The 15,191-nt window shown below is 30.5% G+C and overlaps 1 protein-coding gene across 2 annotated transcripts in view; it reads right to left on the reverse strand.

Annotated features, from left to right (window-relative positions):
- LOC106458667 (IQ calmodulin-binding motif-containing protein 1-like) overlaps positions 1-15,191 on the reverse strand; it is a 39,078-nt gene that overhangs the window by 9,672 nt on the left and 14,215 nt on the right. For both annotated transcript variants that reach the window (XM_022384930.1, XM_013918196.2), the window contains exons 4-10: positions 12,635-12,831; positions 9,623-9,718; positions 9,414-9,488; positions 8,950-9,064; positions 7,098-7,207; positions 3,076-3,218; positions 1,914-2,062 (exon numbers count right to left, since the gene is read on the reverse strand). In XM_022384930.1, coding sequence (XP_022240638.1) covers positions 1,914-2,062; positions 3,076-3,218; positions 7,098-7,207; positions 8,950-9,064; positions 9,414-9,488; positions 9,623-9,718; positions 12,635-12,831 — 885 coding nt within the window. The remainder of the gene's footprint in view (positions 1-1,913; positions 2,063-3,075; positions 3,219-7,097; positions 7,208-8,949; positions 9,065-9,413; positions 9,489-9,622; positions 9,719-12,634; positions 12,832-15,191) is intronic.

The following is a 15,191-nucleotide window of genomic DNA, read 5'->3' on the forward strand; positions in this document are numbered from 1 at the left end:
ACACCCCAATGAAAGAATAGACCATTCCAAGCTTTTACTTGTTGTTAAACAAATGTTTAAACAACTCTACTTATTCAGTTATGGTTTTCAAACTTTGTAAGCAAAAAATTATAATTATCAAGTTTTATTTTACAAAATAAATTAACATTATTTTATTAGACTGTTTGACTTTAATTTAGACTACTTGAACAATATCAAAATATTATGTTTTTACTTTGTCTATGTACATGTTTGCTTAATAAATAAAATGAGGTGTGATTATTTGTTTCCATTGCTTGATTACAAAGTGTTTGAGTAGCTGAGTAATTATGGATAAAACACTTAAAGCTCCAAGATTGTTTTAAAGATGTATATGAACATATAAAGTAATAATGAACTGTCTTGAAAAGTGTAAACAGTATTGAAACAGGTGACTGTTAAATGGATCTTTCAATATTTCAAAAAGTTTAACAATGCACAAAATTAAAGTATAGCTTTAGGGATATTTAGTATGCAGTATATCACTCCACATGTGCTAGTGTTCGGGTGTTAGACATGCGCTATAGGTGATGCATTACTGTTTGCATGTTAATTTAGTTAACCCTATGATGATGATCTACTTACATTGTAAGTAGGTTACATAACTCGTGGGAAAGTTCTTTACAAAAATCAAACTAGTGGATGAAATTGTTTGAAATTTGACAAGAGCGGTCCTAGAAGTATGTAGTTTCATAAAAAATAAAATATTTTATTTTTTTACTATTTCTAATAAAAATTCGTTATTTCATGTAGTTATTTGCACTCAGACTCTGAACAATTCACCTTCAAAGTAATATTTATATGAAGTATAAAAATAATATTTTTTTATCTTGCAGTTTTAACCTTTCATCTGCATAATCTCAAGAACCTCATAAATGAATATCAAAAGTTTTTAATGTAAATGTTTATATTTGATTTTACATTTTCTCTACCTTATCACTAACTCTAGATATTATCATCAACATGCAGTGCAATGAAATGTTTAAAATTAATGAATGGAAATATGTACATACCTTTCAATTCTTTGTAGAAATTCACTAGAATAATCTTCTTGGTCTCCTATGCATAATTTCATGTCTTTTCACTTATACTTTATTTTTAAGCTATAGCCAAATGCTGGGGACCCCACTCTCAACAATGGATTAAGCTTCTTTTAATGTGATATTTAGAAACACATATACTCCCATTATCTGTTGGCCTATTTAGCTAAAATAGAAGAAAATCTGCTCTTTCTATTGGTTATAAGCATGGCATTCAACTTCAAGCTGTTGCATAGCAACACAGCTTCAACTTTGCAAGTGAGTGTGACTGATGTTAAACTAAGAAAAAAATTTACAACTGTTTAGGTTGAGAAGAAATTCTTGGAGCATCTCCAGATGGTAAAGAAATATATGTATTTTGTGGACTTTGACCATCTCAAATAACAGTGTACTTTAGCTACTCAGTTTCTTGTACAAGATCTCTGAAAAAAGTTGAGAATTGTAACTGTAAGATTACGTGACACCAAAACCTTCACTTTTAATTGCTGTTTTAGATGTTTCTTCTTAAAATAAAGGAATAATACTTAGACAATAAAAAAATGTAAAATATAACATACTTAATAATAATAATTTCATTAAAATACATTTATAGTAAAGTGGTTTAATTATATTTTAAATATAATTCAGTAACCTACACAGAAGGTGTTTAAGAAGGTGTCATTGCTACAGAGTTAATCTGAAAAAATGTTACATCTGAAATGAGTTATTTTGATACATTATGTTAAAAGTATGCATTATGGTTGAAAATGTATATTTTTAGAAAGCATACATTTGAAAACTGAAAATTTCAAAATATATATATTTATTATTTCTAAGCGACCTGTAAGAGGAATTGATATCATTTTACAGTGTTACCTGTCTTTGTATTTTTTGAGCTGCTGATTCACGATTCTTAAAGATATTCATCTTTTTCATCTCGCGATGACAGAGGAAATGTCTCCAAGCACGCTGAATCTTTATAGCAGCCTCTTGTTGAAGAAGTTGAAGATAGTTGTCCACTTCTCCTGAAAATTAAGCATAACAAGTATAATAGCAATTTTCAAAACTTAATTTACTTTTGAAATAACCACAGTATAATTTGTTTACCTTTCAGAAGTTTTTACAAAGGACCATATTAAGTTTTCAATATACTAATGTTAAGTTCTTCGAGGAGCATGAAATCTGTGATAGTGAATGTAGCAAACTACAAGTGTTTTTGTGTTCTCCAAACTAGGTATACTCTTTAATGTTACATTCATTAATAGTTTGTTTGGAATGTTTAATATATCTTCATTTATCCTTTTTAACTTTTTTCTATTATAAGGATTATTTTACATTGTTAGCTTAATACATGAATTTAAAACCAATCTAAATCTCCTAAGTTGGTCAAGTCTCGCAAAATATTATTGAGATTACAGCTTAAAATATTACTAACAGCAAGGGTACCCAAACAATGCATTCTAACTATTATAAGCAAAAATGTAAGATCAGAGTTTCAAAATATCCATATTCATTACTATGTTGATTGTTTGTTCTGATCTATCTAGGTAGCTTACTTTGATCAAAGGTAAAATTAATAAAACAGTAAACAAAAATTATCAATATCTGGAAATCTATGGAAAGTCATAGACCTTAAACAAACAAAGAGATTACAGCATATTATACAGGTCAAGAGAGCAGTTGTATATGTTCACATTTTAAAAACTAGTTTATGATACTGCTAGTTTTACACATCTTGCAAAAAACTTTAAACACCCAAGTACAGTCTTCCACTACTACACTGAACTTTGATTTTGACCATACATAGTCATGAAAGAGGAGAAAAAATGTATACTGAATGAGAACTATAACCCAATCAATACTGGAAAACAAGATTACCTTCAACAAAATGACATATGTTTATCTCTCTAATCTTTGGGGTTTCTGATTTCCCCATTTTATTTTCTTTAGGACAATGTTCGTAGATGTCATACTGTTGGAAAGAGGAAAAAAGTCAAACATATGAGAACAATATTTATTATACGCTTTCAACTATTACCTGAAGGGAGAGAGTTTATTGCTTGAAAGCACTTTTCATGGTACAGCCGTAATCTACGAGCCCGCTCAATCTTTGAGTCAAATTTTTGTTCCTCTTTCCGCCAATTTTGCAATTGCTGTTCCTGTTCATTACTCTTTTTAAGCCTAATAACAAAAAACATACTAAATTACCAATACATAATAACGTATTTCTACACAGAATAAAGAAAAGTGCAAAGAGAAGTAGAATTGTGTTTTGCATTATATATATATATGTTGCTTCATTACTCTGTGGTAGATACTTTATCATAAACCTAAGTGAACATTATGTTCTGCCAATACTGCCAATTTACAATGGCATGGTGAGAATCCTTCTTCCTGTGGGAAAAAGCAAACTCACCACTTTCGTGAAATGTGAAAGACTGGTATATTTTGTATTGCAAGTCAATAATACTGAATATTGATGCAATGATATTTATCTGTAACATTATATCAAGACACACATTAGTGTGATGTACAGCCAAAACAACCTGCACAACAAACTATGTGTTATTAACAGGAGTGATAGTTTAGCAATTTTCCACTTTCTGTAGCTCAGACTATTGTAATCTAAACTATCACACATTTTCAACGGATGTGTTCTAGCAGACCCTTACTTCACATACTAAATATCAAGGAAATCCATTAAGAAACACACGAGATATAAAATCTCCAATTTGGATTGAATTTCTTCCCTTTTTTTCTATTTCCACGATCACACCCAAAAACATACTTTGATGGATTTTCTTCAAATTTGGTATCCTGAAAGACGTTTATAACATACAATTAAGGGTCAAATTTGGTCTCAATATAAGCCACAGGTGTGAAGTTATTCAACAAAAACAGCCAATTCTGAACAAAATTTTTGCACATGCCCAAATGAAAAGTCAAGTGAGCTATAGGTCTGACATTTTTACCACAGTTTCATCTAAGATTAAAAGTTAACCATTTTTAATTTTGTGTCATTCGAATTAAATACAGCTGTTTTAGAGAAGAAAAACTACCACCATACATTTAAAGAATCTGGTTGGTTCTGTAAAGTATAGGTCTGTTCTTTATAATCAGGCTGTGAGCCTAAAGCTAATGTTGGTTACTATCAAGTGTCACTTTCTTACTTGCTGTGGTTTGTTGGTGTGTATTGACAAAAAGTCATGATATCTAATCATAAACACCTTATGTGTGAAAAAAAAAAGTGCAGCCAAAAAAAAAGATTGAGCAGGCAGTTTAACGAAATAAAATCCAAATTGGTGGCCAAACTGATAGCTACACTTATATCATTGATAAGAATTTTACATCAAATAGTCATTCATTAGTTAGCTAGGTCGCATATTTTGTTTTACCTACCATCATGCCCCAAGTTGAACAAACAATGCAGCCTAGCTAACTAATGAATGAATATTTGCTGTAAATTTCTTATCAATGCTATACATGTAGCTACCAGTTTGGCCACCAATTTTCATTTCATTCCTTTTAGTCACATGTTCAATCCTTTTTTGGCCACACATTATTTGTTCACACCTAAGATGTTTTTGATTAGATTGATAATGCAGTACTACTTTCTTGAAAATAAACTATCACATAAGAAAAACAACTATGAATTTATGCCATCTTACCATACATCAAGTTAGTGTTGCAAGAAATGTTTGAAAATTGTCTATTGGTGTATATATATACGAACAGCTAAAATTTTGGAATAAGTACCAAACAGATTTAAACACTTTATAACAGACAATCTATTTTCAAAAACATATTGGAATAATGCTTATTTCTAATATCACATCATGACAAGTAATATTTGGTAGCGTAATACATATACAAATGCAAATATATATGTATATATTGTGATATTTTGGGAAAGTATGTTGGTAAAATACTGACAAATGCAAAAACAAAGCACAAAAATGAATACAAACTCATTTTTCTCCACAAATTATCAAAATATTTGTAAAAAAACTTAATAGTTTATGGTGCATTAGCAGTATATAGACCATACAACTTATAGAACACAGAAAGTAGAGAGCTATACATAGGGTTCTAAGAACAAGTTTGAAGGATTTAGAATTCTAATGATATGATTATTCATTCAGAAAGAATCATACATTCACTGGAGGTTTCTACAAAGGAATAAAAAATATAAATTTAAAAAGTACCATACTTCTACATCAAAACTTAACCACAGAGGAAACTCAAATATGAAACATTTTTTGGTTGTGGTATTTTGTATTTGAATGCACAATGTTTATAAAATGTAAAGTCAGTGCTGTATATTTAAAGTAATTAAAACAGTTAAGTGACCTGCCTAGACTACTCACGTAAAAGGTTAGGTATTTAAAGAGTTCTGAATAAATCTCATGGCCATGCAGGTGTTTGCAATGACTGTGAGGTTAAACATAAGTGGGTTAACCCTGTTCCACTTGATACCCACCAAACATCTATTGGACAACAGACAATTTCAGATGAAAGATACGACCCAAAAAATGACAAACCAATCAACTTATCTAGTAAGAGACACCAGATCTAGCAACGCTTTCAAAACCTGGGTACCGGGAGCAAGTATTAAAACTCAACAAGGTGATGGTATTACTACTCTAAGTGTCTATAAAAAATGATGAAATCCACACAAATTCGTAACACAAATACCGAGTGAGGTTTTGAGTAATAATAGATCCATTCCCTAAATACCTTTCTCTTTGCAATACATAGAACTATCTACACCTACTTCTCATACGGTGACAACGTTTATACTTCCTTACTCCTAATTTCACTTCTGAATAATTTAAAGAAATTTCAAAATCGTAATAATCATATCTCATTTAAATAAAATTGAGAAAAAGTAAAAATTTTCTAAAAAAAAGATTTTTCTGGGAAGTACTGTATGGGAAAGGTGTTTGGACTGTTCTGATATAAACTTTAATGTTTTAATATATTAAAAGAGGTACATTTCTTGAAAAAATAACAGTTTTTTTGAAAACTATATATTTTTGGTACTATATTTACAAATTACATCAATAAAGATATAATCAAACCCTCACGTACAGTCCTAGTGAAAGTCATGTTCTTGTTGAAAAGGGAGTACTTTTATTTACAATTGTGTTCTGTGATAAAGAAATGGTTGTTGCACATACCATAGTTATTTTTTTTAATTGTCTGAATCTAGAATACCCAAAGTGTGAAATGTTTTAATGGAATTTTGTTTGTGGTTCCATTTAATAGATGGCGCCACATTGTATATACTATTTCAGTCATAAACATAGATACATATATACATGGTACATCCATTATAGTAAGATGAAATATTACATTTCTGTAAAAGATATTCCTTGAATGTGTTACAAAACAGAGTAAATCAATGATGATAAAACCAACAGTTTACTGTAAATTTTTTTGATTTAGATGTCATGATGTGTAAAGAACATGTAATCCAATATTGTGCAATACTAAGCATTTTACATTGACCAGAAAGAGATTCTACTAAAGTTTAATGGTTAATAAGTACATTCTTTTAAAGGTTAAGGTTCCATCAGTGGAATGCTAAATATTAATCAACAGATTATTCTGAACATTAAAATATAATCAGTGGATTCTACTGAAGTTTAAAGTTCATTAAAATTTTAAAGAAGACAAAGTAAACCAGCAAAGTAATGAATGGAATTAAAAACAATTTAGTAAATACCCACTTTTTCTTTACTAATACCTTCTATACATTATTAGCTATCATAATTTTTAGTATTCCCAAGATTTTATCAAAAATATTAGACAATATCTAGCCATACTAGGCCAGTGCAATGGATCTAACTACATATTTTAAATTCAAACACTATTCAGAAGTTTTAAAACTCACAAAAATGTTGAAAGGAAGACAATCATAAAATTCCAAGTACTAACTAACCATATATTTTAAAATTTGAATATTGCATTATGCATTAATATGTAAAAAAAATTTGACATGCTGTATACATTTGTTAGTTTGACAATTGTTAGTTTTTAAAAGAATTCTATACTAACCTGTAGTGTCTTTGTAATCGTGCCAGATTATAATTAGCTAACTTTAACTGTTTACGAATTCTGTACCCTCTGTACACAGCTTGTATTTTTGTTGCTGCCTTGTGTCGTTTCTAATCAAAAAATGAAAAGATACAAATCATATTATTCTAAAGAATCTAGTTACAAATTAAAATATTTGAAAACTAAAACATTTTAAGGTATCTTGCCAGAGAAATTTGATTTAATAGAAGAAACAAGGTCATTAACTTGTTTTTCATAAAAGTTCTCACATGTGCATAACATACATTACACTTGTCTATAAACTTAAAAAAAGGACAAGAATGTATTACCAATTTGTTTTTCAACAAATAAAAAGATTGAAATTTCACATGAAGTAATTGAATATTTTTAAGGGAATTTTGCAATTGCTTCAGTATATTTAATAGTTGAAAAGAACAAAGTTGTGACAATTTTCTGAGTTTTTGAGTAACATATACATGGAGAAAAGTAAGGACGTCTGTATTATGAAATAAAGCCGAGAGCTAGAAAGTACAGATAGCTGGGTCAGTGGCATTGAAAAGCATGTAGAGATACTGCCTAGCAACGAAGTAAGTGCACGAGCACCCATGACGGGTTGTGATGGATTACTGACGCTAACTCGTTAGCACTGTAGAAGTAACGAAAAAGTCGATGTTAACAAGCAAGAGCGGTACTTTGATGCCATATTCCTTACAAGACGCTAGTGTATTAGTACAAGTGGAAGGGCAACTGGCTAACTCCATAACAGTAACCAATCACTTGAGAGTTTTGGTTATGGTTTTGGACTAGCCCAGGAAGTTGCACAGATCGGCTAATAAAATGGTAGAACTTCTTATGGGTAGTTTTGGATACTATTTCGAAGGTCGAGAGAATATCAAGAAAATATGGGTTAAAAACCCCTGTCTGAAGCCAAAAAATCAGTTTTCCTCCGAGTTCTTGAATTGTTATCAAGTACTCAAACTCTCCAATTCGTGAATATGACTATAGAAGTCTCGAGGCTCCAAAAGTTTACCAGTTCAGTTCTGTTGTAAGTATAGATTTATGGTTTCTCTTGATCACTTAATGTAAGTAATGATAAAAGGAGATTTATGTTGAATTAAAAGAAGTGTACTTTATATTAGTGGATAGTACTGATTAACGGTAACTGAAAAGGGTATAACGATTAACAAACTTTTAATTTGTATTGAATGTTATATGAAAAGGTTTAATAAATGTTATTATAATCTGTTTAATATTGATCTAGGACTCTGATTATTTATTCTAACCATAAATTACCTAGATTTAGTGACTTGTGAGCTCCACTCGCTACTGCAAATCCCCCACTAAATAAATTTGGTGTGACTGGCAGTATAATTGAAACTTCAACAATTAGTCCCCAAGGGTGCTGCCTGTTACACACAGAACCACATTTGTCCTTCAGTCTTTTTATATTTATTCACTATAGTAATAAGATTATAACTAGTAAATCTGTACCCATTTCATTGTTACTACTGATTTTCCATCCCACCAAACTTCTGATAAAAAAAAAGACATTGTACATAAAAACTCTTATTCCATCTCTAAATAATACACATTTTTTAAATCTATTTTAATATAACTTATTCCATTTACGCTAAATACTGTTCATTTTCTCCTGTTCTTTTTTGTATTCAGATTGTTTACTATTATTTATTGTAGAACAAATTCCTAGTGTACTTGCCACTGTGTATCATTTTGTAATTCTAGTTTACCAAAGACAGAATTCTGAAATGTCTAATAAATGCTTCATGTAATTATATTCCTGTTTTTGTTTAATATGGTTTAACGTTGTTTCAAGTCATCTTCGATAACCTACCTCATTTTCAATAGCTTGGGAATCATCCAGACATTTATGTAAATGATGCTGTAATTTTTGCAATTTATGGTCAAAGCCTTTACCTTGCCATTTTTGAAGAACCTCTAGAAGATCACTTGAGAAATAATAAGAGTATTAAATACAAAGAAGGGAGTAATTTTATCCATAAAAAACTAATATCCTATACCACATTTGGCATATATTACAAAATAGATGTTTTAAGCTTATAAAACAAGCATTCAAAAATAAAAATTTAAAAGGTAAATGTTATTTTTTGAATATTTAAGCAACTGTTTACATATAGCACTTAACAGGCATAAATTAATAATCTGAGTACATAATACAAAAGCTCTATCACTCCTAAAATGTTAACCAAATAAACTGAAGAACAATGAACATTCAGCTTTTCAGGATCAAACAAAAGATCAACGTAAAACAAGTTTTGAGAAATATGTAGAACTTGCCTGCAATTTGTTGTAAGGTGATGTGCAGAGAGTGCAAATGTTTGAAGAGCACAAGACAGAACTTCAATACTCCATCTGTAAACACAGATAAAGCAAACTTAAAAAGATTTTTTTTTCACCACGAAAGGGACACATGTATTTAAGTTATAAATATAAGGCATCATTTAATATTATCTAAAGGCTATACTGTAAATGTGTGCAATACTCACTTGACAACAGAAGGATTTTCTGATGTATAAATCTGATAGACTGCCTCGTCCCAGAGAGGTTGTAGAGTGCTTGTACTGACCAAAGAGACAAAGTCCCTGAAACAAAATTAACGGCGAATATCATGATAATTGATTTGAAATTTTTTCTTAACAGATTTTAATTTCAAAGCAATAGGTACTCTAATCACCAAAAGTTAACAAATTAGATGTTGAATGGAAACATCAGATCAGCTCTAAAATAAATTTGATAAGTTCTCGGGTTAAGATAATAAAAATTTATTATAGAAATAAATATATTACATACATGTACCTAAAATTAATAACATTTTTTTTATCCAAATCACATATTTAACTTTATGATTTCTAGTTTGTGTTTATACTAAAAACCTGGTAGTGAGATTTATAGGAAACCCATTTATATAAGTTGTAAACAAATACAAAAAAATGTTGAACTGTGTAAAATTCCATTATAACTTGAACATCAAGCTGTTGAATTACCCACTTAAGTTTTATATAAGTTATATTTAAGTTAATTGGAACACGTTTAAATAGATCAAGAGAAATCTGAAATTGACGATTATGACTATAAACATAAGAATGTCTAATATTATAACAACTACAAATATAAGAATGTCTAATATTATAACAACTACAAACATAAGAATGTCTAATATTATAACAACTATAAACATAAGAATGTCTAATATTATAACAATTACAAACATAAGAATGTCTAATATTATAACAACTACAAATATAAGAATGTCTAATATTATAACAACTACAAACATAAGAATGTCTAATATTATAACAACTATAAACATAAGAATGTCTAATATTATAACAATTACAAACATAAGAATGTCTAATATTATAACAACTACAAACATAAGAATGGCTAATATTATAACAACTATAAACATAAGAATGTCTAATATTATAACAACTATAAACATAAGAATGATGGCCAAGATTTTCACCATTATAAACATACAAATAATATCTGATATTATAACAACTATAAACTGAGGTACCCATCCTTTGTCCAGGTTATGAACTGAAAGAAATGTGAGGTGGATGCCATGAGAAACAGCACAAAAATTCTAACTTTCACACAATTTATTTATAACATATTATTACAGTATTCATTATTACCTCAAAAAAGTTTTGTATAAGTTTTACAAATTTACCATGTATATACTTAAAAAATCGTATACACTGTGCAATGGTCAGGGTGACTTTGAAGGAATAAGTAGTAAAGGTAGGTTTTAACACCCAGCTCTTAATGCCCTTCCACAGTGTTTCACGTGATTAATTAGTTGACAATAATTTGCCATAGAAGTGTCTTACAGGCCGAAGTTGTAAGGTCATGGGTCAAAGTAGGAAGTTGGTATAACTCAAGAAATGGTTTTTCATATCAGCAATATTATGGCTGATGGAGTAGAAACTTCAGCTGGGTTTATGTATTATTACAATAGTGGTGGCCATTTTATTTTATTGCATTCCTCCATATCAAGTGTTAGCACACTCTCTGAGATATATAAGACGTTTGACTACCCCCCCCTACCCACCACACACACACACTCTATGTGTATGTTGTGCTATAGAAAATTTGATAAAGTTTTTTTTGTGTAAGGATGTGGCACCATCTGTAAATGTAGTTAACATTAACATCAATAAGGAAGGTGAAGAGGTTGTGAACCACTCATTAACATGGCCTTTGTTCCAAACTATCATCTCACAAAGTTTGGTTGAGACTGACCCCACAACCTAGGAGTAGTTAGATAAGGGACAAACAGACAGACACACAGATTTTACTACTTTATATGTATAGATACTGGTTAGGATGTTTACAGATTCTTCAGTATTTCCATGAAGGAGTACATTTAGAGGTGGTAGTGGTTCTCTCAAAGGCTGCAATTCAACTTTGCCATTATCACAACACAGTCCTGGCTTTTCATTGTGATACCTTTTTGCCCTGCAAAAATCACATTCTATAGATCTTCCAAAATCCTATACAGATTCTGATTATTAATCATGACTTGGATCATAATCTTAAGTTGTTTTGAAATACATTCTAGATCTTCATTCAGCAGCAGCAAATCTACTTTGAGCTTGATATTGTCTATCTTGTTCTCTTCTAGCAGCAATTTCTGCAACTTATTCTTACACCCTTCTTGCCATACTGCCACAGTTTCCTTCTTGTGTGGCAGCAGTTTCATCAGCTGTCTCTTATGCTCTTTTTCTAGCTATCATTTTTTTCTATCTTGAGCTCATCTTGCAACAGTTTCTTTTGCCATTTTTTTGTGATTTCCTTACTTCCATCCTCTTCGCTATTTTTGATTTCCATGAATACAATGAATTCAAAACTCGTTTGGGCATCTTGACACACTTAGGTAGGGGTGTAGTTTGTGTGTACCCTTCCCAAAGTTGACTGTTTTGGAAGCTAAAAGTAACACTACTTATATATACACATACTTACAATTAATATCAAGTCAGGAAGCAATGTGAGACCTCTTTGAGGTAATGGTGAAACACTGTGGAACTAAGGGCATGTGTTTCCATGGTCATTGGCCACATTAAATAAAATGTAATAAAGTTTGTTTTTTTCGGTGTAAGGTCATGGCATATCTATGAATGTAGATAATGTTAACTTACATCAAAAATAATAAATGCTAAATAAGAGCAATAATGGGGGTTGGAGGGAGGTTGTGAACCCCATTAACATGCCCCTTGTTCCAAACTATCATCCCACAAAGTTTGGCTGAGATTTACCAAGCAACCTAGGAGTAGTTAGATAATGAACAAATAGACAGACACACAGATTTTTGTGCCTTATATATATAGATAAATACAAGAATGATGTCCATGACTATAACATCTATAAACATAAGAATGATGTCCAAAACTATAACAACTATGAATATAAGAATCTACACATATGCCAAAAAGCAAATTAATAATAAAAAGCAAGGTACTCATCAAAGGAAAGGTATATTTTGTGATACTCACTTTCCATAATAAAGCAAAGAAACCAGTAGTTTGGCTGAAAATGTGTAAACTTCATCAGAATTGGACATAAGCAGACTCAACAATCTCTTGGAGCTGAGAGAAACTGTGATCCCTTGAGGATGAACTTTCGCAATAACGTTTAAGGTTTTAAACATACAGGACAAAACCTGGTATTCCGTACTGTCCTTGGACACTTCCTGTATATGATCAAAGAAGTGACAATTTCTTACAAAGAAAGCATGTATGTCAGTTTTTCTTTTAAGTCAAAAGGGATAGTGCAACATACAGAACAAGTTTGATACACCATATTTTTGTAGAAAAATAAAATGGTTAAAAATAAATGGTTACTATTTAAAGCATTAGATCTATATCTTGTGGAAAACTTTCAAATGTGTGCTTTAGGTCAGTGGTTATCAAACTATGTTCCATGGAATCTCAGAGTTTCACCAGGGGTCATCAGGGGTTCCATACAAAGATAACAAGTAATAGTGTTTCTTTCCAATTACTGAGTGTTAACCTGTCAAGGACCAAATGTATCTTTAAAAATAATGAGTCAGTTGACATTTAGTCTTGATATTTTTGTATATTTATTTATAATTTTACATTAACAATACTGTTAAGAGCCTGCTCACTTTCATCTATGCTAAGCTATAAGGGTAGGTAAAGGATTCGGGTTCCTTGACAGAAAGAATGAAATAAGTGGGTTCCATGACTATGTAAAGTTTGAAAACTACTGCCTCAGGCAAAAACCATTGTGTGTCTAAGCAATATGCACAGCATTCACTTCTCTACATTCAAAGCTTTATTAGAAAATTTTCAACCCTATCTTTCTACTATCATAAGGATAATGCACATATAAAAACAATTAATAGCATTAATGTTGTGTTAAATAATACTTCAGAGATACTGAATGCTTGTAGTTGTGCACAAAGCTACAGAATGGGCTATCTGTGCTCTGCTCACCACGGGTATCGAAACCCGGTTTCTAGCATTGTAAGTCTGTAGAGATACCGCTGTGCCACTGGGGGGGCAATACTGAATGCAGACATATAACACATCCACAGTCCTTCATGTTTGAAAAATGAATAAGGGCTGTAAACAGCACCTGTCAAATAGTCTACGGGGTTGTTAGTGGGTTGATGCTGTATCCTGATTTTTGTTCACAAAATTGGAAAACAAAAGTTAATTTGCACAGATTGAATTGTAATATTTTTCTATCAACAAGACAGTTTTATTAGCTAAACTGAGACATGTTCACAGTGTACAACTGAGCTATGATGACCTTCAATTAGCATGACAGCCCTGTGGCTTCATGTCACGCAGAAAGTAGTTTATCAAATACAAATTAGATCAAATTTGTTACTCTTCTTGCTAGTCTAAATTTGCTAATAATTAGTATCAAATTTCATAATTTAAATTTTACAAAACTGACTTAGTTTCTTAGTTACAAATATTAGATGTCTATATATAGTATTGTTCAAAAACTTTGTATTACTGCATGTGACATATCACTAGTTTAGAACAATTAAAATTAAAGTATCAGAGTCATAGCAAGCAACGTGAAGTTACCTATGAGCTTGTTAGTGTATACAAACAACAACTGATTGCATAGCCAATGTCATGACAAATAAGACTCTGAATTCAAAAGTCTTTATTTCTTGGTAAGAATAAAAAGGTCAGTAATGGATCCAAAGTGGCGGGCATCATGACAGACTAACAAGCCGTCACAAAACTCATTTTACAGGTGCTTTCGAGCATCAGTGAGATGGCAACTGCCAAAGATGAAGGACTGCATACAACTATTTAAACACGTACAAGATTTTATGTAAATATAGCTCAAAAATACTTAAAAGAACGACCTATAAAAATGAATAAGAACAATAAGTGATATGTAAATGACAGTAAATTACAAAATATACAATTTAATAACAAATACAAATTATCTTATATAAAAGAAAATATTGAAATTAAATAACTACATGGAAAATATGTTAATTGAAAAGTATACAAACTTAGTTAAAATTCCCTACAGAATATAATACCAATCAACTCACTTCACATTAACTAATTTCTAACTAGTGGCATTTGTAAATCTCATTCCACGCCAATATCTTGTGTTTTTTTTTTAATACTTCTTCCTTTACTTTTCTACAATGGGAATTTTGTTTCCATTCTTATGATTCTTTCTTTATCAAACGAATTAAGCCAATCACAGATATAGTACCTTTCTAAAACCACAGACACTAAATCTTTAATTGAATTTGGTATAAGATAGTTCTTTCTAACTTAAAGGAGATGTTCTGCTTCCATTAATGTAATAGTTTGCAATATCCACATGTCATCCTGTACATTATTCCCTTTAGCTTAATGGCCGATATAGATGGAAAACTTTTGTCAGTTAATATTTCAGAAATTTTCTGCCTTAATGAAAGTGCAGGTGTTAAACTTCTTTACATTTTCTTGTAACTTTTTACAAATAACACCGATATATCTCTTTTCATTGTTCTTGTTATTATATAATGAACTTAATACATTTTGATTATACATATACATAGAA

The sequence above is a fragment of the Limulus polyphemus genome, unplaced genomic scaffold, assembly GCF_000517525.1.
Source record: "Limulus polyphemus unplaced genomic scaffold, Limulus_polyphemus-2.1.2 Scaffold499, whole genome shotgun sequence".
Classification (NCBI taxonomy): domain Eukaryota; kingdom Metazoa; phylum Arthropoda; class Merostomata; order Xiphosura; family Limulidae; genus Limulus; species Limulus polyphemus.